Source organism: Bos taurus, chromosome 14 (assembly GCF_002263795.3).
Source record: "Bos taurus isolate L1 Dominette 01449 registration number 42190680 breed Hereford chromosome 14, ARS-UCD2.0, whole genome shotgun sequence".
NCBI lineage: Eukaryota > Metazoa > Chordata > Mammalia > Artiodactyla > Bovidae > Bos > Bos taurus.
In genome coordinates this window covers 63,413,724-63,429,396 of record NC_037341.1, presented here as the reverse complement: position 1 = coordinate 63,429,396, position 15,673 = coordinate 63,413,724, and the positions used below count along the sequence as shown (strand labels likewise).

The 15,673-nt window shown below is 37.4% G+C and overlaps 1 protein-coding gene across 3 annotated transcripts in view; it reads right to left on the bottom strand.

The window, feature by feature from the left end:
- Nucleotides 1-301: 301 nt before the first annotated feature.
- The window catches only part of YWHAZ (tyrosine 3-monooxygenase/tryptophan 5-monooxygenase activation protein zeta), a 34,740-nt gene continuing 19,368 nt past the window's right edge, over nucleotides 302-15,673 (bottom strand). For 2 of the 3 annotated variants that reach the window (XM_025001429.2, XM_025001430.2), the window contains exons 3-6: nucleotides 7,819-7,942; nucleotides 6,894-7,057; nucleotides 6,717-6,812; nucleotides 302-2,473 (exon numbers count right to left, since the gene is read on the bottom strand). In XM_025001429.2, coding sequence (XP_024857197.1) covers nucleotides 2,414-2,473; nucleotides 6,717-6,812; nucleotides 6,894-7,057; nucleotides 7,819-7,942 — 444 coding nt within the window. In that variant the 3' untranslated portion in view covers nucleotides 302-2,413. 3 annotated transcript variants of the gene reach the window in all.

Here is a 15,673-nt window from a genome sequence, read left to right as displayed (position 1 = left end):
TTAACAGCTAATATTAATGACATTTTATGACAATTTCAGAATCAAACTAGCTTAGCAGATGACTGAGGCACATAAGTAGGCAAATGAGACAAGCTTTAGATTTTATTTATAATTTACGTGAATAAGATCCATCTCCTCAGTCTAGCTTCATTCCCTGTAGCTATAAAAAGATTTCATGTCCTTGGCCTGGCGGTCAGCAGAAATTAACAGAAAAAGAAAAGAGCTGTGAGTGAAGATGCATTATTGAGTTGTCCCAAATGCATAAGAGATCTCTTACTCCTTGAAAGAAAGACCCCAAGGCCTCCATTGCACTTTTATTTGAATGTAAGATTTGGGATAGTTGTCCCAGAGGGCTAATTCCCAATTTAATCTGAGGTCATAATAAAACAAACAACAAAACAGTATTTGGGATTTCAGTTTCTCACCCTTATCATCAAGACTCACTGCCTCCCATCATCAGTATTTATTGAGCATTTACAGTGTACTAGGCACAATAGAACATACAGAAAACATTGTCCCTGCTCTTGAGGAGCTTACATTCTAGAAGAAAAAAAAAAAAAAATACACCTCTTTTAAAATGGTTATTTTTGTTTGGTGTTTTCTGCAAGGTACTGAGGAAATAGTTGGTAGGGTGAGCTTTGGGTATTACTTAGCCCCATCATTATTTAAAGAGAGGAAGGGGAAGGAATTTAAAGGCAAAGACAATGACAGACCATTCAGGATAGGGTAGGGTGTATAGGGAGATAACACAATCTCATCAACTCAGGAGAGATTAGCTGCAGTGAATAGGAAGAGGGAAATAGTCTGTGGGATGCAAGCAAAGGAAGCAGGGTGTCCTTAGACATTGAGTGGAGCCAGAAAGATCATGCGGCCTTTTCCCCAAGTACATGGCCACCAAGTAGGAATGGTTGGTGACAAGACAGAGGCTAAAAAAGGTAATCCTGTGCACCTGACAAATAGAAAGAAGAAAGGATCAAAATTGAAGACAGGCTAAAGAATACCAAGAAATTCTTAAAAACAAAAGTGATTTGGAAGCACAAAACTTACAGTTAATGCTACCCAATGTCATGATGGGCCAAGAACACTGTGGCTTCCTAAGTTAGAAAATGCCATATACCAAAATTTTAAATGGAATAACATTACTTTTTTCAATCAACTCCCCGTCTCTGAAAAAAATTTTCAGGGGGAGGAGGGAGTATAGGACATGGTTGGGAACAGCAGTAGTTATCTTAGTAGTATTTTACCGTTATGACAAACTTTGTATTCAAACTTGGTAAAAGCCCATTAGCTGCCAAGAGGGAATAAGGAATAAATTTCCAAAAATGTACAATTTTCTTTAGAGAAGTTTCAGAACCAAAAGACTAATTTACATGAAAAGCTGTAGAGAAAGTAGTTGAAAAGTCCATTCATAAAACTTTTATTCCACTTACATGAACTTAATACACGTGTTCTTAACAATTATGCTTGGATTGTTCATGAAAATCTCATAAGACATTAAACAAAGCTAGCCATCATCTCAAGTTATTTCCCTGTTAACTATTTTTTACAGCACATGCATGTTAGGCAAGTATCAAAAAAAAAAAAAATCACAAAAGCAAAAAAAAAAAACAAAAAAAAAACTAAAAAAAGTTAAATACATGGGTTTTTGTTTTACTGCTGTGCTTGATATACATGAAGTAATGAATATCAAGCAATTCATTTTTACTGCATCTTTACTTGTACATTTGTTCTTAGGTTGCCTAAAACATTTAAATACAAATAAAATGAGTGTAGCAAAAATAATGAAAGCAAACAGCAGGTAACTTTACAAATAATGGAATGTGAACCGTTTCTGCCCTTATCCAGAGTAAATTGGGTCACAACTAAAGGAACACTTCTATAGCTGCAGTCAACAGTGTGCACACTGAGTCTGAGTATTCCACAGATAACACATGGTTTAACATGCAATATCCATGGGATATCCATTTCTACTACAGCTTTGTAAATGCTCCAAACCTAAAAAGTACCCACAACTACACCTGTGATTGGAACCAATTATCCCTTTTATTCCCCACCAGGACATACCAATATGCAGGCAGTTTTCTTTGCTTAGACATGGAAGCAGTTTTAACACTGGCCCTTGTGAAGCCACAATGTACCAAAAGTACTATGCCAAACATTTATAACTTGTATAAAAATTCCACATCCCCATATTGGCCACCTCAAGATGAAAACAGATAACTCCCTAAATGTTAACTGGCTCTACTCCCCTAATATTAAACATAAAAACCACATGGGAAATATAGAAATTCAAATAGAAGTAACATAAACCTGTCATAAATCGTAAACAAAAAACTATTTGTGGGACAGCATGGATGACAAATGGTCTACTGTGTAAATTTTAGAATGAGGCAGACAAAAGTTGGAAGGCAGGTTAATTTTCCCCTCCTTCTCCTGCTTCAGCTTCGTCTCCTTGGGTATCCGATGTCCACAACTAGTTAAAAAAGAAAGAAAGAATTTTTAGTATATTTCAGCTTGAAAATTTTTTATCATATACTCCAAGGTACCAGAATGTAAGCACAATTATTGGAAGGCTTAAAAAATAGCAGCACTGAAAATAGCCTCAAGATATAAAACACCTCCAGGAAACTATCCAATACCCTGTGATTAAACCATAATAGAAAGTAATAAGAAAAAAATGTGTATATGTGTAATTGAATCACTTTGCTATACAGTAGAAATTAATACATTGTAAATGAACTATACTTTAATAAATTTTAAAAAACACCTGAATATAACACATTTATTTCCTACCTAATCATTCTTCCAGCACAGTAAATACATACCAGAGTTGTCTTTAAATAACAAAATCAGATTAAGGAAATGCTTGGCTATTCATAGAAGGTAAAGAAAAAGTAGATGAAATCATAGAAATGCCAATTCTAAACATCAATAGCTATCAGATTATAGACTGTCTTCAAAGGCTGCAGTGTGTAAGTTCAGTGCAACTAAACCATAACCCTCAACTCGGCCCATGCTCAAGGAGCTCAGGCTGACTTGACTACGTCCCCCTCGTAGCTTTAGACTTCCACTCTAAAGAGAGTCCCACACTCTATGACATTCAAGAGTCAGGAGCAAGTCTGGACTAAAATACAATTTAACTTTACTAACATTTTGTTTAGGAAAACATACCTTTTGTGAATCTGTCTGATTCAAAATATATAGTTAAACACAAAACAGTATGGTCAGAACCAAATCTTACAAGAGGTAAAAACTGAACTGTCTCAAACTGGTAGGACTATGAAGCCTATTGATTTTTAGATTATTACAGCTTTTCATCAGGTTAAAAAGATGATTTTTAAAATTATCTCAGCTGCTTCAAATATCAACAGTTTTTCTAAGTCTTACCACCCTACAATGATTTTTAGAGGTAATTATAGAATGACTACTTCAAGATGACCTTTGAAATTCTATACTGCTTCATACTGGAAAACAAAGCAAGGGGAACCTTAATGTTTTTCTGTCCCCCAAATTACCCATTAGTTTTATTAATCAAATATATTTCTGGCCTGGAAAGGAGACTCTTTGAACAATCATACAGTTAGCTGAATGATCTCTAGAAGTCTGTACTGCTTTTATTAAACTGGGAGTCTTGTAAGACAAAATTATCCTTCAACATTATCTTTCCACTTCTAACTTTCAAGGATCCTTGTATTTTTCACAGAAACATGAAAAATTGGATAAAAGGTGTTTCTCTTCCCAGGGTTATGTGTTGACAGTATTTGTCAACTGGATTCAGACTCAAATACTAGTTTCAACAAATATGTCTTTGCTTGACATGTGAGTGAGTGGACAATCAACCCTATAATGGTAACAGGCGATACGACCAGGGCTCAGAGAAGGCACATAATAGTGACTAAGTCAGAATCTGAAACTTGGGTTTTCTTCTTACTCAGCTGTTGTATGCTCTTCAAGCTATACCGATATCAAAATTCAGCTGCAAGTATATATTTCAGATCAGGCCTTCTCAAAAAGTGCTGACAATACAATTCACTAGTGATTGGGTCTCAAATTCTACCTTTTAGAAGTACCTCATCATTTCAAACCAGAAAAATATGAAAAATTAGCTAACAAACTGCAGTACTTCTTTCATTTAATGTACATACAATTCTTCGCTCTTTAAAATGGACTATAGCATACCCTCTTGAAAATAATAACCTTCCAAGTGTATAGGAAGCCCTAAAGTACACTTTCTAAAATAACTTTCAGTGTTTAATAACAACTATACAATATTGTTCAAAAAACTGCTGAGAACATTCAACACTAGAATATATAAATTGGTTCAGAAAATTCGCAATGGACTAGATAAAATAAAGCTGATGATGTATATAATGATGTACAGTCCCCAAAAGAAAAGGACCTAAAGCTAATAAAAAACCAGTAGCACTAAACTATAATCTTCACTCCTAGCTCTTTATCTGGCACATGACAGATCCTTAACACTTTTCACTCAAGCCTCGTAACTTCAAATTTAGTATCTATGTGAAGAACATGAAAACCCATGGGCCCAAAGAGACATATCAACTAACTGCAATATGTAGACTATTTGGATCTCAATGCAAGTAAAAAACACTATTGGGGGGAGGAGACAATATACAACAAAGACAATACAAAAAAAACAAGTGATAACTGAATGCAAGAAATTTACTATTAAGGAATTAACTGTGTACTTTCTCAGTGTGATATTGGCATTGTGGTTTTAATGTTTTTCAGTCTACAGCAGCAGGCCTCAACCTTTGGCACCAAGGATCAATTTAGTAGAAGACAATTTTTCCATGGACCAGGGGCAAGAGATGTTTGGGGGAAGATTTAAATGTATTACATTTATTGTGCTCCTATGAGAATCTAGACAGCATATTAAAAACCAGAGACATTACTTTGTCAACAAAGGTTCGTCTAGTCAAAGCTATGGTTTATCCAGTAGTCATGTATGGATGTGAGAGTTGGACTATAAAGAAAGCTGAGTGCAGAAGAATGATGCTTTTGAACTGTGGTGTTGGAGAAGACTCTTGAGAGTCCCTTGGACTGCAAGGAGATCCAACCAGGCCATCCCAAAGGAAGTCAGTCCTGGGTGTTCATTGGAAGGACTGATGTTGAAGCTGAAGATCCAATACTTTGGTCACATGATGCAAAGAACTGACTCATTTGAAAAGACCCTAATGCTGGGAAAGATTGAAGGTGGGAGAAGGGGACGACAGAGGATAAGATGGTTGGATGGCATCACCAACCTCATGGACATGGGTTTGGGTAAACTCCAGGAGTTGGTGACGGACAGGTAGGCCTGGCGTGCTGCGGTTCACGGGGTGGCAAAGAGTCGGACATGACTGAGTGACTGAACTGAACTGAATGAGAATCTAAGTCACTGCTGATCTGACAGTAAGTGGAGCTCAGGCTGTAAAAACAGATGAAGCTTCACTCACTTGCCCACACCACTCACCTCCTGCTGTGCAGCCCAGTTCTTAACAGGCCACGGACCAGTACCAGTCTATGGACCAGGGGTTGGGGACCTTGGTCTACAGTATACCAAAAAGGGTTATCATGACCTGCCACAGTAAGTCATTTTTTTTTCCCTAAGAGACTAGACAAAACAGATGTCAGTCTATGCAGAGTATCTGAAATTGTATCTGAAATTTTATAACTAAAGTTATTAATGCCCTACCCCTAGCTACATAAATACTGTTGCTGTTTAGTTGCTAAGTCATGTCCAACTCTTTTATACTCCCATTGACTGCAGCCCGCCAGGCTCCTCTGTCTATGTTATTTCCCATGCAAGAACAATGGAGTGGGTTGCTATTTCCTTCTCTAGGAATCGAACCTGTATGTCTCCTGCACTGGCAGGTGGATTCTTTACCTCTGATCCACACCAGAGAAGCCCTACATGAATACAGAGGCAACTTTAGGGTCATCATTTTTAATGGACTTCAAAGATAACTTAAGCACACTTTTGAAACTAAAAGCAAAATTCTCCTGTGACTAAAAATGGAAGGAACAGAATTATTTGCATTGAAATGAAAAATAAAATGGCCTTATAGCTGAAAGTCCAAAACCATGAATTACAAAATTATTTTAAAAACCTGAATTTTTAATAAATATGTAACTAGTAAAGGGCACATTTTTAGTCCCTGGTCTAATATTTCAGCTTCTGTAAGATGGTTTTCTTCAGTTTTTAAAGCAGATAGGATCTTACATTAAAAACAAAAAAAAAGGACTAGAAATATTCCTGTCGTAGTCTATAAAACATATATAAGCACACTTCAGAGATATTAAGAGTTCAATTTTATATCACCACAGTAAAGCAGAAATCAAAATGAGTCACATAAATTTGTTTCCAGTACATATAAAAGTTATATTGACACCATACTACAGTCTATTAAGCATGTTATTATGTGTTTAAAAAATCCAATGTACATACCTTCTTAAAAAATACTTTACTGCTAAAAAAAAGTTCATCATCAATTGAGCCTTTAGCCACTGAAATCTTTTTGGAAGGTCTGAATCACTGAAAATTACCAAAATGTGACCCAGAGACATGAGATGAGCAGAGAACCCTGCTCAACAGAGTTTCAACAAGCCTTCAATTTGTAAAAACCACAATATCTGGAAGTACAATAAAACAGAAATGCACCTATAATCTCTTCATTATTAATTAACCATTCACAGTGCTGTTAGGTACTTACTGTCAAGTTATCTCTCAGTAACTGCATTATTAGCGTGCTGTCTTTGTATGACTCTTCACTTAATGTATCAAGTTCAGCAATGGCTTCATCAAATGCCTGTGACCAAAAAAAAACACATTTCAGTGCTCAAATAATGACAACTACTGAATTTCCACGTAACAGGTAAAAAATACATACTGTCTTTGCAAGAGAGCAGGCTTTCTCAGGGGAGTTCAGAATCTCATAATAGAACACAGAGAAGTTAAGGGCCAGACCCAGTCTGATAGGATGTGTTGGTTGCATTTCCTTTTTGCTGATTTCAAAAGCTTCTTGGTATGCTTGCTGTGACTGGTCCACAATCCCTGGATAATAAAAGGCACCAAAATGTATCAATGAAAAGTACTTTGTTTTCATCCCTCGAACCAAATCTTTACTCATCCAGTAATAAATTCTGAAATACTAAGCTGCTGCAACTTAAAACTGGCTCCTAAATTAAAAAAAATAAGCTTCTCCTAGAAACCTACTCTAGTCACTGATCAACGTCAAGACAAAATAACTCTGTAACCATCTCAGTATAATTTTTAATTAGTCTGTACTGCTCTACAGTTATGCTGTAATTACTATGTCTTAAAATTGTGAGGAAACATTCCTATACATAAAATTGACTTGTGAGCAATCATACATTTTACGAAAGCAATTACTAGGCAGTAGGTATACAGCTGACCCTTGAACAACACGGGGCTCAGGGATGGATACCAACTGTTCACGCAGCTGAAAATCTGAGTATAATTTTATAGCTGGCCCATCACGTCCAACCTTGTACAATGTAGTACTATAATATTTACAGAAAAAAAATCCCTGTGTAAATGGATCTGTGCAGCTCAATCTGTGTTCTTCAAGAGTCAACTGTACAGTCTCAGGAAAAAGGAAAAAAAGAAGGGAAGGGACAGGGACTGGGGGAAGAGAGAGAAACAGAGAGGAAAGGGGAGAAAGAGCAAGGAAGAGTGAGCAGAGTCCATTTGCTGCTCTTCAAACAACAGAAGAGACCACCTCTGGCCTCTGTTACTTTGTAACATCCAGCAGACAGGCTGAGGCAGCCTGCAGACAGGCTGAGGCAGCGTACCTTTCTTGTCATCACCAGCTGCAACCTCAGCCAAGTAGCGGTAGTAGTCTCCTTTCATTTTCAAATAGAAGACTTTGCTCTCTGCTTGTGAAGCGTTGGGGATCAAGAACTTTTCCAAAAGAGACTTGGGGAGAAAAGAAACAGTCATAATAAGACTAAAATAAAATTGAAAGAATCTTCATTTCCAAAACACACACCACAACTTAAGTGATAAAATTTTAATACCCAGTCATTGCCAATAATACTACTTTTGAAAGTAGAAGGGTCATAAATTTGTGACAGCAATACTTAAAATTTGAAATTAGTGTTCAGCTTACTATTTAAGGCTAATTTGAATACTGGCCTTTCCCTCATAGTGCTTATTACTTTACATGCTGATAAAGACTGAATGTTTCAATGAATGTGAAAGCATGAAAGTTGATAAGACTTTATTATTATGTGTTATTATGTTTTATTAATACATATTTAACAAACTGGCAAACTTTTCGGTTTCAAGGTAGTCATGACACTAAAATGGAAAGAAGACAGAAATTAACCTTTTGAGACTATGAAGCTATATGACTTAAGCAGAAACTGTTAATATAATAGACACTACCAGACTCCATGACAGAGGAAGCAGAACAGAACTTCATTTATAAGACTACAATTAAAGTAATACCTTCTAAGGTAAAAAGCTGTTCGAAGTAAAAGTTCTATTTTTCCTATCTAAATTAAGAAACTGGTAGGAGTATGAGAATTTAAGATCTGAAGAGTAAACCTTTAGTTCATTAAAGTGATTCTCAGCTAATAAGAAATACATTTACCAATCACCTCAAACAAGTAAAACTTCACCCTACATAATTCTGTTCAAAACTATAACAATCTAATTAAATCCAAACATGCTAATAATTACATTCTACAAATGATTTCAGAAAAACATGACTTCACTGTATTAGGGGGATTAAGGCACAATAAACTAGTGATTTTTTTTTTAAGGAGGAGAAAGATAATATTCCAGTAGTAGAATTAGGCAAAATGTTTACTGTTTTTAAAAATTCTCCACTTCCTATTAAATATACTCTACAAATCAAAGTCAATTTTCAACTGGGCTTAGCCCCAAACAAGTCTCAATCTTTACAAGGAATAAGGGTATTTAATTCTTGGTTTCTATTCTTATAGTTGCCCAGTGGTTTAGTCTATACAGCACTTCCTTATATGCCAAACAGTTTGAAAAATGCTTTAAAACAGTAACTCTAACTTTTTATGTTTATCCCATTATCATGTTCCAAACGGTGAGTGGGTGAGTAAGCTTTTTAACCTAGCTTCTCTCCCCTTCCTACAACTTAAAACTACATATACTCAAATGAATTGGGTAGGTTTCAAGATGGCAGTAGGACCAGGTTGCAATGCATTACAGGAAAAGGTTGGAGGTGACAGAATTCAACCTGAAACAATGTTTCCTGTGATTATTAGTTAGCCTGAAATCAGAAGAGCACTTTGGTTAGGTAACACAATTCTTACTACAGGACACCCAAGCTGTCATCCCTCAGCTGCAGAAGTGTTCTGTCATTCATTCCTTCATTCAGTTAAGTCTTAAGGCTTCCTAGGTGGTGCTAACGGTAAAGAATGCACCTGCCGATAAATGCAGGAGATGTGGGTTTGATCCTCGGGTGGAGAAGATCCCCTGGAGTAAGGAAACAGCAACCCACTCCAGTATTCTTCCCTGGAAACTCTCAAGGATAGAGAAGCCTGGCGGACTACAGTCCATGAAGCCACAAAGAGTTCGACACAACTGAGGGTACACACACAGTGTGAAACCTCAACCAGACTAGAAATAAAGGAACCCTCTGGGTTTGGAGCACCACTGCCTTCTCTGAAGGAGGAATGCCTACGAAGACTCAGCAGAATTCAAACTTCTGCCGTTTTGTCTCTTAGACACCATCATTCTCTTTTGAGGCATGAACACTGTGAACATTAGGGCTGGTCTTTGAGGATCTGCCTCAACAGCATAAGAACATTCCATTTAATATAGTGGTTTTAAAATTAAATGCCCAGGCCTTTTCAAGTTTTATATCTTAATACAAAATGCATTCATTCAACTATGGGAGACCATATAGCATAATGGCTTTGGAGTCAGTCTAGGTTTAGACCATGGCACTCCACAGCTGGAAGGATCAATTCCACTTCTGACTGGCTAAGCTAAAGGTTATGCTATGAAGTCTAACTAAAGAAAACATGTATTGCGATTAACCAGAATTCACAAATAACTTTAAATTAAACAGCAGAAAAAAAACACACACATATATACACACACATATAAATTTAAAGAAGGCTCTGTATATTATTCAATTGTGAACTGCTCTTTAGCTCATTTATGTAAATTTAAGATTATACAAAGAATATCTCCAAATGAAAGAAGTGACAAGTAAAGGCCTAACCATGAGATCAGTTCTCTATCTAGGTATTTCTAATTCACATTTTACTGCTTCAAAAAAATTTTTTTAAACATTACTTATTCTCCAAAACTTAAATATCACTGTGTGAGGCACTGAAAACAGTGAGCAAGACAGAACAAGGATAAAATGTCAAGCAGGGAAGGCACTATAGAAACTAAGGATTAACACAGCCTGGACGTGTCCTACTTTTCAGTGACTTTTATCTAACCCACTGTGTATCTGTAAAGATGAAGGACACAAACATGTGCAGTTAGTTAAGGGTAAATCATTTAAAATAAGTATACAAACTTAGAGAAGTTACTTAGGCAAGGTGTCAATAAATGTCCTAAGAATTTGTAACCCATCTTTTATGGGTGGTAGCTTCTCTCTCTCTAAAAACTACTGTTTTACATTAGGGTAACTCACACTGAGAATTTTTCAATTAGCAATTAAGTACCTCTTCCTCCAAGGTGAACACTGAATTTATCCATAACATCTGATTAAAACAATCACAACAAAAACTACTTTTTAAAGCTATTAACCGGATGCACTCATCTCACATGCTAATAAAGTAATGCTCAAAATTCTCCAAGCCAGAGGAACCAGAGATCAAATTGCCAACATCCGCTGGATCATCGAAAAAGCAAGAGTTCCAGAAAAACATCTATTTCTGCTTTACTGACTATGCCAAAGCCTTTGACTGTGTGGATCACAATAAACTGTGGAAAATTCTGAAAGAGATGGGAATACCAGACCATCTGACCTGCCTCTTGAGAAATCTTTATGCAGGTCAGGAAGCAACAGTTAGAACTGGACATGGAACAACAGACTGGTTCCAAATAGGAAAAGAAGACGTCAAGGCTGTATATTGTCACCCTGCTTATTTAACTTATATGCAGAGTACATCATGAGAAACGCTGGGCTGGATGAAGCACAAGCCGGAATCAAGATTGCTGGGAGAAATATCAATAACCTCAGATATGCAGATGACACCACCCTTATGGCAGAAAGCAAAGAAGAACTAAAGAGCCTCTTGATGCAAGTGAAAGTAGAGAGTGAAAAAGTTGGCTTAAAGCTCAACATACAGAAAACGAAGATCATGGCATCCGGTCCCCTCACTTCATGGGAAATAGATGAGGAAACAGTGGAAACAGTGTCAGACTATTTTGGGGAGCTCCAAAATCACTGCAGATGGTGACTGCAGCCATGAAATTAAAAGACGCTTACTCCTTGGAAGGAAAGTTATGACCAACCTAGATAGCATATTCAAAAGCAGAGACATTACTTTGCCAACAAATGTTCATCTAGTCAAGGCTATGGTTTTTCCAGTGGTCATGTATGGATGTGAGAGTTGGACTGTGAAGAAGGCTGAGCGCTGAAGAATTGATGCTTTTGAACTGTGGTGTTGGAGAAGACTCTTGAGAGTCCCTTGGACTGCAAGGAGATCCAACCAGGACATCCTAAAGGAGACCAGTCCTGAGTATTTATTGGAAGGACTGATGTTGAAGCTGAAACGCCAATACTTTGGCCACCTCATGCAAAGAACTGACTCATTTGAAAAGACCCTGATGCTGGGAGGGATTGGGGGCAGGAGGAGAAGGGGATGACAGAGGATGAGATAGTTGGATGGCATCACCAACTCCATGGACACGAGTTTGGGTAAACTCCGGGATTTGGTGATGGACAGGGAGGCCTGGCGTGCTGCAGTCCATGGGGTCACAAAGAGTCGGACTTGACTGAGCGACTGAACTGAACGGAACTGGAACCTACAAGTAACAAAAGGCAAAAGTCAGGCTGCTTACTGGCCTAATGATAGACCAAAAGGACCTAGTGTCAACACAGTGGTGAATGTTTCTGATAAAATGCTGACTACAAAAAGCTGAAAAAGCAAACTCATCACTCTGTATCCATTAAATAAACAGAGTTTTTGTGTCACTTATACCTCAGTAAAGCTGTTAAAAATAAAAGCTGAGACAGGGATACATGACAAACTTAAAATCTTTTGATGACATAAAGGTAAAAACCATTAGGATTTAAACAAAAAAAGCAAGAAACACTGGATTAAAGATTAAATTTGGTTAAAAAGGCTAACTGTGAAAGAACAGAACGGTGGTAGACTGACTCCAGAGATGGCCTCCACCATGCTCCTGAGTCAGGGTTAACTTTGTTGATTAACTTTAACCAAACAGTGATAAAGATGACTCCTATTCCAGTTCCAGACCTAACCCATATGAGGACTAGCAGCTTCCCCTATTTCTCTCTCTGAGCCCTAAGCTAGTGTTAAAAAAAAAACAACAACAAACTATCCTGCTAGAGAGCAAGGTCAAGTCAGCTCCAGTCATGAGACATGTTTAGTGAAGCCACACGGGTACTTCAGACCCAGCTCAAGACAGCAATGAACGACTACAGCCAACACCATGTGAAAAACTGTCCAAAAGAATCCGGACAAGCCAGAGTCATGAAAAAGAACTAAAACCACTGTTTCAGTTTTTATCGGTTTGTTATGCAGCAATAGACAATTGAGAAAATAAAAACATCACTTCAGTAATAAATGGCATTTTAACACTTAAATTAAGCACTTTATATGGATTAATTGATCCTTCTATAACCTTACCTCTGAGGCACAAACTACAATTAGCCCCATCTCATAGAAGACAACAAACAGGGCCCAGCAGCGTACGTGCTCAAAACTACAACTAAGTTGTAAAGGTACAACTCCAACGAGGCAATATGACCTGTTCTACATTATTCTGCATTTTCTCTGCCTACTAAGAAGCAGAACATGATTCAGAGATAGTAATTAGAAATCAAAGTTAAGGATGATGTTTTAGCTCTACACCGTGTTGATGAGACCAAATCTTAAAAGTATATTGTTCCTTTAAAAACAGAGACTTCACTGCCAGTCCAGTGGTTAAGACTCCACTCTTCCACTGCAGGGGACAAGGATTTGATCCTTGGTGGGGGAACTAAGATGTCAAACGCCCCACCCCAAAATATCTAGACAGGCTTTGACAAACTGGAGGGTATCCAGGAAAGCAAGCAAAAATGTTGATGAAACTAGAAACAGTCACGAAAACTGAAAAAAATATGACATGAATGGCTCCAGAAGACAAAACTAAATTTAGGCAGAGACAGATTTCTGCTCAGTATGAGAAAACTTATGAAACAAATTTGGAATAGGTCATCTCACTAGACAGCAAGTTCTACTCTTCTTACAGAAACTTTAAAGGAGCAAATGACTATTTTTCAGAGATTCATCAATCAGATGTGGTTTCATTCAACTCTGAGATATGGAAGATATAGAATTCACTGCTGCTGCTGCTGCTAAGTCACTTCAGTCGTGTCCAACTCTGTGCGACCCCACAGACAGCAGCCCACCAGGCTCCCCCGTCCCTGGGATTCTCCAGGCAAGAACACTGGGGTGGGTTGCCATTTCCTTCTTCGATGCATGAAAGTGAAAAGTGAAAGTGAAGTCGCTCAGTCGTGTCTGACCCTTAGCCTTCCAGACTCCTCCATCCATGGGATTTTCCAAGCAAGAGTACTGGAGTGGGGTGCCACTGCCTTTTAAGTTAACTAGAGGTGATTTAAGTATGTTAATTTATCAGACTGAACAAAGAGAAATCAATGTTCAATTTTCCAGATTTAAAAGCCAGAGGAGAAAAGCATGATCGAAGGGACAAGACCATGATGGGAATAAAAACAAAAGGAAAAAAAAGGAAGTTGCACTTCTTAGAAAGCAGCAGTGACAAAAATTGGAGAACAGAAAACAAAGAGGAAAGAACTAATAGCTATTTTCAAAACATACATAAACGAGAATACCCTGCACTAGGTATACAATACAACCTCCTATGTTTCATTCACGGGTAGTAGTACAATGAAGGTGATGACACCTGGGACACTGTGACAATCTGAATTTAAAAGGAGACACAGCATTATACAAGGAAAGACGCAAACAAGGTGCCACAGTTTCTACTTATAAAACGAAGGTCAGGCTGACTACTAATGTACCTTTCACTTGTAAAATTCTCCATGTAACACAGTACATTGACCTTCTAATCTAAATGTAATTTACAACAGGAAAGGAGTTTCGTGTCAAACACAAACTTTCACATCGTGCACTCACACACTGGACAGGGTACCATGTGAACACACAAGAGACCTCGCTGAAACAGAATCTGATTCAGATTCACAGTAGTTCCTCAAGCACTTAAAAAAAAATCTGTTTTTGATGATAGCTACTGTCTTTTAAAGATAATCATGGTCATTTAAAAAATACCTAAAATCAATTCGCTAAATTAGAGTTAATGCATGTTCTGACTTTATGCAGTAGTCATCTCAATAACGGGATTGGAAGAATAAAACCCACACCTGAAATGTCTCTGTAAATGGTTCATAATCCAAGCTAAATACATGATGTAATTCTGGAGAGGTTGCTGAACCTTAATCTCATCAACAGACAAATTATGTAGGGTTTGAGATTTTAGAGTTAAAAGATTTTTCTTCTTTACAGCATCAAGTACAATTAACTTCTTAGGTTGTAAAAACACTTAAGATATATGGGGTAAAGTAACGATTTCTGCCTCCAAGTTAAACTACCCAAGGCAGAATATATAAACAATAGTTTCTAATACATGTATTGATCCAAAGAAGGTCAATGCTTTGACTTTGGGAGTGTATTAATACTAAGGAACCTCATAAACTGACAGGTTATCTAGTTCTGACTGCCCTTCTTAAGGTTCAACCTGCCACCACTACAATAAACATTTAATCCTAACTATGGTCAAATATTTCTAATAAAAGGTTTGTGAAGTAAAAATCCACCTCTATTCTAATGATATACCTCTCTCTCTCACTGTCCTTCAATCTGACTACAGACTGAAATTAAGAGTAAAACATCAACTCTTTAGGAACAATCAAGACTAGAGAATACCCTAAAACACCAAAACTGCAGCTGACCTGGTGGTGGCAAGGCCCTAATTTCTGGGCATCCAAGCATTTCTTGGAGCAACAGTTTGGGGTAATAGAAACAATATAAACTAAAATCAGGCAAACTTATATCCCTGTCTCATCATTAATTTTGAGATCTCAGGCAAGTTAATCTCTCAGAGCCTTAATTTTCTCATCTATAAAAGAATTAAACGAAATTCAATTTTATACAATGATTTATCTTTTAATAAAAAACATACAAATTGATTACAATGAAAATCTACTTTAAAGGGCAGCTGCTGCTGCTGCTGCTAAGTCACTTCAGTCATGTCCGACTCTGTACGACCCCATAGGCGGCAGCCCACCAGGCTCTGCCGTCCCTGGGATTCTCCAGTCAAGAACACTGGAGTGGGTTGCCATTTCTCTAAATGAGTATTAATATAAACAGGAAAGCACCCGTCACAGCTCCTGACAGAGTAGGCATACTCTACTCAGATGTAAATTTAAGGCCTGGG